The sequence below is a fragment of the Plectrocnemia conspersa genome, unplaced genomic scaffold (assembly GCF_051122295.1).
Source record: "Plectrocnemia conspersa isolate PC_06_02 unplaced genomic scaffold, ASM5112229v1 ptg000002l, whole genome shotgun sequence".
Taxonomy (NCBI): domain Eukaryota; kingdom Metazoa; phylum Arthropoda; class Insecta; order Trichoptera; family Polycentropodidae; genus Plectrocnemia; species Plectrocnemia conspersa.
Genome location: NW_028277166.1, coordinates 14,809,377 through 14,821,564, shown reverse-complemented (window position 1 = coordinate 14,821,564; position 12,188 = coordinate 14,809,377). Strand labels below are relative to the sequence as shown.

General features: G+C 27.4%; 1 protein-coding gene across 1 annotated transcript in view; it reads left to right on the top strand.

The window, feature by feature from the left end:
* The window catches only part of LOC148237821 (neuronal acetylcholine receptor subunit alpha-10-like), a 41,225-nt gene continuing 29,037 nt past the window's right edge, over positions 1-12,188 (top strand). Inside the window, exons 1-2 of the mRNA XM_088205416.1 lie at positions 1-137; positions 3,928-4,073. Of these exons, the coding sequence (XP_088061542.1) occupies positions 47-137; positions 3,928-4,073 (237 nt within the window). The 5' untranslated portion in view covers positions 1-46. The remainder of the gene's footprint in view (positions 138-3,927; positions 4,074-12,188) is intronic.

Sequence of the window (12,188 nt, the reverse complement as noted above, 5' to 3'; positions counted from 1 at the left end):
GGGAAACTTGTCACGCGAACGAAAGTGAATCCGAAATCTGATTTAAATGTTGTCAATTAGTAGAGTGAGTGCGCGAAAAAAGTGTTTATCTATAAACAATTTGCTGGTGCAACTTTTATTTTGCTATTATATGCAAGGTTAGTAAATTTGTTAATTTAATTAACTTTTTAATTCAAGTATAGAACAATGAATTCTGAATATAATTAGACATATAATATTATACGTAACTTGCTAACAGGAGATAAACGGGACAATTGCTGACGAGCGCGCCCTTATTTAACTTGACTCAACTTTGACGACTTGCTGAATAATTATATGTGTTATACAATACTTAGACTTTGGTGTTTAGGATATTATTTGACTTAGAACGTTGCTGTATAGCTTGGAAAATCATTCGTGCGTTATGAACAAATCGAACGAGAGCAATCGGCCCTCCAATCTACCTTTCGTGGATGTTCTAATTATAGACGTGGAGATTAGTCTATTCTTGCTATATCCATATGAAAATATATGTATAATATAGAGTACATTATTAGCCAAAAATACAATAGTATTTTTTCTGATATTTAATATATATTACAGTACTTTAACGTAAAGAACAACAATCATTAAGTGCCTACAATATTGAAATAATAATTGATAGAAATATAAAATATACAATTATTTACGTAAAATGAGGCTTTAAAATAACTTTTCAGTGCCATTGCTAGATCATAAGATCTGTTTTGGATATTACATATTTATTAATGGTGCTATGATGTTAAAATCATGATTACATTATTAAAATAGCGTATTTCTAAAATTCTTACTTATAGGTTATCAAAATTCATTAATATATTTTGTTATTAAATTGCATATTTTAACTAATTATTAATTTGTCATCTATATATTATTTAATACATTTTTTTTCCATATCATTTGAATGATTTTAATTTTATGCAATTAAATAAAAAAAATATTAAATAATTGTTATTCGTTTTCAAGATGATTTTATTTTTTATTTTATATAAATAAATATAAAGAAAGGATTGCATATTGAAATTTGGTAAATTTAATATTTTTCAGTATATTAAATAATAAAAACTACAGATTAAAATGATTTATATGATAAATGTGTAATATTACATATACATAAATCAATTTATTATATTTTACTTATGTAAGGTATTCATTTTTTAGTTTTTGTATTTTAATAACAATTGTAATATTTTAAAAAACAGCAAAAGCAAAGAATCGTTAAATGAGTGACGTTTTTTTAACTTTCTTTTGTTTATTCATATAAAAACACAGTTATTATTTCATGTTAGTGAAAATATAATTATTGGTAATGAAACATAAATACTGTAAGGCGATGTACATAAATAAAAGGTACTAAAAAATTGTTATTCTAACCCATTTATTTTTTCCATATGTAGCAAGATTTCGATACGGTACATAGGTAATATATAATTAGTTAATTTATACGTTATAATCGATTCTCAATCATAAAATATATAAATATATTTTATATTATCATAATTTGTGATACATAATAGATATTAAATCTAAGTAAAATGTCTTTGATTATTACTATGGATTTTTATATTTAATTTGTGTTTAAAAATGGGCTAAAAATATTTTAATAATATTTTCTTAGAAGCAAGAAATTAAGAAATTGTTCAATATAGTTTTTGTTTCGATTTGACTAATATTTATAGATTTTTATTTAAATTTCTGTATGAAAATCGAAGAATATTGGTTTAAAAAATATATATTTTATTGTAGTTAAATATAATATGCAAAATATTTTTTTATAATATGACAATTATATATCACCCATGAATTTTAATATTTTTTTCTTATTAGCAAGAAAGTTAGATATTTTTGTACAATTTTGTTTAAGCTGCAATTTGACATTTACTATAGATTTTAATTTTAATTTCTGTATAAAAATGGTGTGTATTATTTTATAAAATAATACTTTTATCGTAGTTAAATATAATCTATTGTGCTTCCATGTATCTATTAATTCACTTTTACGACAAATTGTGATACGTATTAATATTTATTATTATACTGGGATTAAACTTTATTACTCTTTTACTACAAATATTTAATATCATAGTACATATGTATAACCATTCATTGATTACAAATATAGCAAGATTTTATTTATAGTAAAACTATTTAATTGATTAAGTAGCAAAAAATTTAGTTTTTAATTTGATTAAACTATATTAAAATATATTGATTTTTATTTTATTTTATGTATAAAAATTGCCAAAAAAATGGTGTTTTACTTGTAGCTAAATATAATCAAATAATGTTTATGCTTTACGCCTTCTTTTTTTAATAGAGAGACAATAAAATAGAAAGTTTTTGGTTCAATTTGACTAACATAAAAAACTATTTTTTGTAATAAAATCTCCATATTATTTTAAAAGATGATATTTTTTATTGTAGATAAATATAATCTAATAATGTTTATGCTTTAGTGTATCACTTAATTAACTTTTACGTCATATTGTGTTGCGTATTAATATTTATTATTTTTCTGGGAACATACTTTATTACTTTTTTAATACAAAGATTTAATTACCTATTACGTATAAATAATACATTTAATTGATTCCAAATCTATACATATATTTACATGTTTTCGTTATATTAATACAATATAAATTTTAATAATCTTTTCTTAGTAGCAAGAAAATAAGAAATTTTTGTACAATTTAGTTTTTGTTTCGATTTAACTGACATTTATGGATTTTTATTTTATTAAGACGATTTTTTTTGTAGTTAAATATAGTCTATTAATGTTTATGGTTTTATGTATCGTTTAATTAACTTTTACGCCAAATTGTGAAGCGCATAATATTGATTAATATTGATTACTTTTTTCCATAAAGACTTGATAATCTGATAGATATATATATGAATCAAGCAATATTTTTTTTATAACAAGACTATTTAATTATTTAACTTTATTTATAAAATTTATTGTTATTTTCTTAATAGCAAGAAAGTTTGAAATTGTTGTACTGTCTAGTTTTTGCATTGATTTGACTTATATTTAGAATGTATATATATAATATTATTCATATAGGCATTAAATGCAAATTTTAAAGCTACCGGATAAAATAGAGTTAAATGCAATATGGCGAGAATTTATTTTTTCTGTTGAGTAAGGATGACACCTGTCCCAAATATTTCCCATAGAAAAGGCACGATGACACTTAGTGTATTTTTTTAAGCTCAAATCCATAAGAGATATACCAAACACGATCATTACCTTCAGGGAAATATAAAAACTCCAGTTGATCTTTTCTATGACATAAAGCAACGTATCCCTTGAATTAAAAAAATATACATAATTAAGTTAATGTAGTGATAATAAGCTAAAAATACTTTTGAGTTTATTGGTAGAAAAAAACTGAAAGGTTAGCTTCTCTGACTAATGCAATCCCCTTTTATTCCTTAAAAATCCATTGTTTTGTTGTTCATATGTGTGTGTTTGGATACCATAATTTTTTTTTTTATAAATTTTGTGCTATTAACATATTTAATATTTACATATGCCTGTATTTGTATAACATTTATGCAATTAATGGTTTTATAAATATATACATATGGATATAAAAATAATAAATAATCACATCTCATATAGTGAATCCTTGACATGCGCCGTTTTGTTTTAAGATGAAAAATTGTCAACATTAACGCCATTTCACAAGTTAAGGTCTCATTTTAACATGCTGTTAAAGCGGGACCAACAAAAAGCAACCCTCGAAAGCGAAATTTATCGATACAAGGACAAAAAAGTCCCGAACTTCCGCAACTAATCCCCCCGTTTTCCATACAAATGTTAATCTCGCTTTGCGATGTTACATCCGAAAGGACGTGTGTGTGTGTATGTTTTTTAATTTGTATGTATCTTAATCTTTGCAGCCTCGATAGTCAACTGTGATGTCAACGAGTATCGACTTTCTAAAAAGCTTATGGCAAATTACGACGCCGCAGTTCGTCCCGTGGAAAACCATTCGAGTATACTGCCCATCACTTTCGGAGTGTCTCTTCATCAGATAATTGACGTGGTAAGTCTCTAAGATCTTTGCCTGTGTTTGTTATTAAGCCCTCTTAAAGTTGAACAGTTCGATTGCTTGGCTCGACATAGTATAGCGAGTAATTAATTATTGTGTTTATGAAAGTATAATATATTAGTAAGAAATATTTTTTTTCTACTGTTAATACAGTATATTACATATATAATATGTACTACGTGTAGCATAATATATTTTTATTGAGATTATTTAAGACAGTATTAAATACTAAGATATAAAAGTGTGTATAAAATTTATAGTGTGAGCCAAGAAATGACACTGCCCCAGAATAATAAGGTTTTATTTTATATTCGTGAAGTTGCTATATTATTTTTAGGTCTTAAAAAATGTGTATAACTTAAATACACTCTAATTATTCACATCTTCTAGAGAAATAATTGTTAATAATGATATGCTTTGTCCGACGTAACAATGTTATGCTATTCTCAAATGTGTTAAATTTATAATGGGTAGTTAAAAAAGTAGGATATGGATTGTGAATGCTAATAGATTGATAAGTATTATTGTTAACTAATTTAACCATATTGTAATCATATAGTACTTTATCAAGTGGAAGATGTGAGTGAACTGTGGTATATTTTATATAATATTAATATTATAAAATTTAACGAAACCACAAAATTAATTAATAAAAAGTTCTTCAATCCTATTCAGAATATGGAAGATTTTCATATCTGTAGATATATTTTGAAAGAATCGGAATGCCCAAGATATATATTTTCCAGATATGAATACACACAGTAAAAAATTGCAACGCACTAGCTTATACCAGCAAATAGTTGTAATAACCGCACATGTGTCCATTGATCAATTAAAGTGCGAAATGTGCGTAGTGATAGAGACAAGTCGTCTGTAGGTTAGATATGCACCCCTCATTTTGCCGCAACCCTTAAATAGACGTTGTATAATTGTCAAAGTTAAAGTAAAATTATTTGTGGGAATCTTAGAGGTCAAAATAAATTTTATAAAACAATAGTTTTTTTATGCATGTGAGTATAAACATTTTTTTGATCTAAAACAACTTAAATTATACGAATTCAATGTGCAGTATGCGCTTACAGAAAACTGTATTATAAATCGCAAACCGTAAGTTATTATTTGGACGCGTCACACGTCGCTAAGAGACTGAGAGAGTAAGCGATTTGTGTCACGTCGCTTGGTACTTCATTTGGCGGTTATTAAAACTGTATCCTATTTGCACCCTGCTGCCTTAGATTTTAATTATATACTTTTATTTCGTTATTTTATTGGTAGTCCAGTTTTATTAAAATATAAGTATTTTGCAACCCCAAAAACTTATAAAACACTCATAAATCCATTGCATTGTCGAAGTAGTTAGTAAATAGCAATTGCATACTGTATTTATTTGGTTAATAATGGAGCAAAAAAATGTAATTAATAAATGGTCAGTTACTCAAATAAATAACTGTCAGTAATTATAAAAAATAAACAGACATTATTAAAATGTGTCTCTTTGTAAATAATTCAATTTAAAAATTACGGATAATTTATTATTTTACTTTAAAAGTTATTCAATGAAGGGATTTTTTGATATTTTTTTTTTATTCTTTCAATATACGCGGAGTACCGCAAACATCTGATCTTGATCTTATTCATTTTATTAACTTTTTATAAACAATATAGTAATACTTGCATAAATATTAGGTATTTTTGAAGTATCTATCGTGTTGTGGAGGTGGTCCGAGTATTGAAGCGTAGTGTAATTAAGTTTGTTTGGTCCAATTTATGTACCATGTTATATACACGGTCGTGGGGATCCGCCGTATCCCCACCACGTACGTCGGTATTGTCCAGAAGATCGCGACGCACGTTTTAGCGTGTTGTGTGGGTGCATTAGTCTTTTGATTTGTAAATTGATTAAAATCGCATTTTATTTGGTTTTAATTATTGAATCAGTAATTTTGTTTAATTTTGGTTAACAATTTATAAAGTAGTTTATCATATTTTTACAAATATTTCAATATAATACTTCCAATGGTTATGTTAATTCACTTATGCGTGTACTGGCAAAATAAATAAATCTTATTATTTTTGTTAAAAAAAATACTGACCGTTATTGGTCACTTGCTCCTACTTTATATATTATTATTATTACTCACAGTTTTATTTGAAAGTTACTGATTATTTATTCATTGACAACTTAATTAGTTGCCATTAAATTTCTATAACATTTATTATATAAATACTTTGACAATTGAAACAGTTATGGTTTAACTCGCAGAGTAATGTATTTTTATGTATTTAATAATAATAAAAAACAAACGTTTATTTATCTTAAAAATTGCGATAGTAAAAAAATGTTTTTGGTTACTCGTAAAAACGTGACAAAATATTTATCTATGGACTAACACTACCCTATACACTCGACAACTCACAAGGGTGTATCTAACATAAACAAAACTTACTGTTCGTAAAATAAATTTCAGATAAAAAATATATTTTCGTGAAAAATTTAATTTGGTGTGATTTTTAAAATACATCATTATAAATCATATACATTTAGTTTAATAATAAAATTATTTTATATTGTATAATAAAGCATAAATATCTTGAATTAATTAACTGAAGTGTCTTTTATATATGTAAATGTGTATACACATAAAAAAATACAGCAATAATATTTTATTACTTATGTAATAAATTTCTGGATAATAAACAACATAAACATTTTATATTTAATTTGATATAGTGATACATCGATTAGTAATTTTGTTTGAAAATATACGATCTAGTGGTGCACGATAAATTCGTCAACTATCGGTGTTCCTGGAAAACATTTAAATTGCATGTTGTTCAGTGATATTGAGTCAACCCATGCTCGAAGGCACCACCATTGTAAAGAGATGCAAAGAGGAGCAAAAAATAAAACCACTAGCGAGATAGGAATTTTATCCAAATTGAAACTCAAGAGTGAATATATACTTGAATACAATACACACAATATTGAAATTGTTTATAAATATAGTTTTAATATATTTTTAAAAAAACACTAAAGCGAATATTAATATATCATCCATCTCCAGTGAATAAATCTCAAGTTCGTTTTAAGTGAGTATTAAAGGAATTCAATCCGGATTAAGTCGAAACTTTGCCACGATTAAATTCATCCTCCTAATGTCTCTTAAATAGATTTAGATAAAATATCGGTGTAACGGTATACAAATAGCATAATATCCTCTCGAACATACGTTGCTATTCATATTGTAATATGCTCGAATGGTATTATATTATATATATAAAATATGTAGATGAGTCGAATAGGAAGAAAGGCTTTCGATAAGGCTGGCAAAACTTCGCCAGAGTCGTATTCGCACTTTCGCGTAAAATTTCGGCTACATGTATGTACCATATCTACCGTTCGTGGTTGGAGAACATTTCATAAATACGTTGAAGTGGGAAGCCTTCCAGTTCCATTAAAGTTAAGTCTGGTATTGAATCGACTTTTATCCGGTTCAACATATCGAGTGCACATGAATATATACAGATGTTGAAAAATATGCTATTATGTATATAAAGATTATTTGAGGATTTCATATTTAGAAAAACCTTCAATGGTTATTTTTTTACTGTATGAGGTGATTGACGAATACTGCTATAAAATATAATTTTTGTAGAAAAGCTTAGTAGTGTAATTGCATCTCAAGCTCTCGCAGATTTCGGTACAAGAGCATTATAAATCGCTATTTTCTCAACCACAAGTTTTATTCCCAGATATTGAACACTTGATAGAAAAGCTTTCCATGCCTTCCAAAGTTCATTCCAAAGCATGTATCTGAGAGACAGCTTCTATATTAAGAATGTAACATTGCTTATGAAAGTTGACTATATAGATCATTTTCTCTTCCATTTAGCAAATACAATATAAAAAAATTAATTTTAGTTATTAATCCAAAATAATATAAAATTACAATTTACAATTGCTTATTTTTTTGTAAACATTTTTATATTAACAACGACGCGACGGTTACCATTTTTTTTATATTTTTAAGTTAATAAATATTATTAAACCAGAAGTGTATTAATCTTAGATACCCATTGGTTATTAGAACAATATCCCGAATTTATTAACATATTTATTTTTTATATCCCAAAACTACTTTGTAAATATTATTTTTATTTTCACTATTTATCAGCTTTGTTCGACTCTCGGATTAACAAAAATATGCTAGCCTCATTTATCTACGAATCTACGTGGTATACGTATATTGTTTTCTTGAACTAGTAAATAGTCTTTCCCTAATTACATTGGAGATTACAAGGGCTCTCTTTTACAACTGAACGAGTTAATTACGACTAAATCTCCCTTTGTTCCTCCCTTGGTTGGTGATAGAAACGGCGTCCGAAAGAGAAAATATTTTATTTATAATATCCGATTCGGCCCATGTACTCTTTCAGTACGTCGGAAAGTGGTAAGGCGATTTTAATACTTCCCATGAAGACTTCGGCGAAGCGGAGATGACAGAAATAAAGACCGAAATAATGGGTCTTTATGTATGTTTATGTGTTATTATTTCGCTAGTGGTTCGTTAGGCGAAAATCCTATCGATTTACAGATTTATCTAATACTTGTTATGTGTATATTTAAAAAGGAAAATTAAGGCTTTCCTAATCTTTTTGTTTTGACCGTAACCACGAGATAAACAGTTTCCATTATAACGAGAAGTAATCTCTTTACTCATAGTTTTTTGCTACAGGATTTAAAATACATTTTTAATTGTTTCAGTAATAGCTTCTTGAGTAATCCCGTTGAGTATAGAAAATTAAATTACATGGGTTAATATTTTTAAACTAGCGTGATTTTTTGTACATAATGCCCCCCCCCCAATGACGTTCCTGTTAATCCATATCAAAAGCAATAAAATCGTACCATTAAAATGGCAATGCTAGGTTATCTAGCGTTCATAATATGTAGCAATTTTACGACTCATATTAAGTGAGAAACGAATGAAGCACATCTAAACCAAATTTTGACCAACAGGAGAGCAGAAAAAACAATTATCTCTTCTCAGAACTCAAAAATCCACGTTAAAAGCAATAAAATCGTGCCATCGCCGTCGCAGTGGGAACGATTTTATTGCTTTTGACATGAATTTTTGACTTCTGGGAAGTGATAATTGTTTTTGCGCTCTCCTATTGACTAAAATTTGGTTTGAATATACTTTGATCAGCCCTGTTATATAAAAATTCGTAGTAATATCGATAAATATAGCTATCATATTTTTAAAACTATTGCGCAATATGCGAGATGCGTCTGTCCGTACTTCTTCTTCCGCTTATTTCCCCCTGAGAGTTGAGTTGGCTTTTTTATAATTATAATTAGTTTTAGAACTTTCATTAGGTCAAGTTGTGTTTGGTTAATTCGTGTAGATTAGGTTTGAGTTTGATCAGCAAATTTACGTTTAGCAACTGGCAAATTCAGTTTCAATGATATTTACATTAACGCCTATCGATTAAATTTTATTAGTAGAAATATATATCTATTGGTGAAAATGTATTTGGACTTCACTAGTGAAAATATAACTTCATTGAAAAACACTAGTACTAACATTTATATATCGCATGTAAATAAATATGTAAATGTAAATTTTATTATGTAAGTTTAAATCATATGTTTTCACTAGCATCTTCCAGATAAATTATATTTTTACTGGTACAAATATATATATATATATATATATATATATATGTATCTACTGGTGATCTATTCCGATAAGATTTCACTGAAATGACATAATTTAAAAAATATTTTCAGGACAGATTCGAGATGTTTTATTCTTAGATTTTCTTTGCGAATTTTTGATTTGGAATCAGTGATCTTAAAAAGTCAGTTCTTTGGTAATAATAAATTCGTTGTAAATTCCGTAAAATAAATTTAATCGTACCTGTAACAGTGCTTTTATCCAAAGCTATGGAATACAATTGATAGATTATTTCTGCTATGATTTAAAAATATATTTTAATAAATTCTTCCCAAATTAAATTTGCTACTAAATAAATTAGGTGTCAATTTTCGATATAATAGTTGATACGTAAAATTTTTTCCAAATCTTTAATTTCTGTATACTGCCATTTTCACCAACTTATTAAATTTTTAAAGAAATTTATTATAATGCCTTTCAAAATTAAATTTTATTGCATTGTGAAAAATGCTTTATTTTTTTTCATGAAACGATCTTTTGTCGTATATTTTGCCGTTCTATTTCACAAATTTTATTAAAATAATGTAGAAACCATGATAAGAAATAATGAAAAAATTGAAAGCTTATCATTAATTTAATAATTGTAGCAAAAAATGGAAAATAAAGTTTAATAAATTAAAATTAAAATAAATTTCACTAATAAAAATATAATTGATCAATTGCAATTTTTTATAAACCGCAACATTATTCCATTTGGATATACAGCTAAATACTTTAGCATAACCTTGGACAGCAAACTGCAATGGAAAAACACATAAAAAATAAAAACGAAGAACTTGAAATAAAATATAGAAGGCAATATAGGCATATGGAAAGAAACTCCAAACTATCAATATACAATAAAATCAAGATATACTACCAAATCCTGAAACCAGTTTGAGTCTATTACATATAACTCTTGAGATGTGCCAAACAGTGCCATGTTAAAATGATTAAGAAGTTTAAAAATGAATTGCTACGTAACTTAGGTGTGGAAGACGTCACCAGTACTATAAAAGTGAGGCTCCAACAGCGCGTCAACATCGAGGCAGCAAGCTCCTCAATGTAGACAACTTGAAAAGACTAAAGAGTACTAAGCTTTTCGAACCAGTCTAGCTATTATTTAATGAAACTCATTTACTACTAGTGATTGTGAAGTGCAGAACAGAAAACTTTTGTACGCCAATGGGTGAACATAGTGCTTAAAAACTATTTAAAATGTGACATTTACAGCATCACATTTTTGTAAAATTATAAATTTACTGGATATATACATACACTTATATTTTGTAGAGTGAAAATTTAAATAAACTCCATGTACAACTATGAGCAGTAAATTAAAGCTATCATAGAGTAGTTTTGGAGCTTCACTCGTTTCACAAACGTTCCATTTTAATTTTTGCCCTAACTGCATCCCTTTAATCGATTTCCATATTTTAGGACTGCCGTCCACATTTTCAGGGATTTTGCCCGTCATAAAGTGAAGGTTTAGTGAATTTATTAAATGTGTTTTTTGCAACTTTTACTGGGGGCGGTGGTCGGGTCCGTTGTTGATATCGATTTTTCGAAACGGAGCCGTCAATTTCTGCTCATCGAATTCATTCCTCAAATTTCAGTAATAACTCGATGATTAACGGTCGTAAATATTTTCGCAACCCATTCTCGCGTATATTAACGACGATTTTATGCGGGCGTTTATCATCCGTCCCGTTTTCAATGTGTGGGATATTATAAATGGGAGATTCGGTGGCTGATTCTAGACATACGCTACGTGCTCCGGAAGAAAGTGAAAAAATCTGACGTGTGAAATCTGACCGGTTGGCAAAAGCGTTAATATGTATAATATACTAGCTGTGCGCCAGATATATTTTATTACTCAATCTTGAATCTTTCTTTATTCTTTAACCATATATTATCATTTCATTGAATAGTTGTACTGTTGTTTGCATATATCAGACATTAGAATTCTTTGCATGTGACTCGAGTATAATAAATGAATTTATCGCTTTTTTGCTTACTGATTAATTGTATTAGGATAACTTGATTATTATTCAGTCCGCAGAAAGCGACCATCCGATTCAGTTGTATTTTCATCCCCAGTAATTTATGTTTTACATTATTCACTTAATTTAAATATTATTATATACTAATACATTTAATAAATTCAGAAAACCTAGAATTTAAGGAAAGGGCAAAAAGCGAATATAATTTTATTAAATTCGAAAGGAATGGAACAGAGTATCATCACTAATGTTGAGTAGAAGTAGATTTCTATTGTACATAAGCTGCGGCTTTCAGTTGAAATTTTAAAAAGAGGCTGGAATTAGATTGTCAAGTTTAACAAAGCCACTTTATATACATTTGTATAAGCTCGGAATAGTGTAGTCCG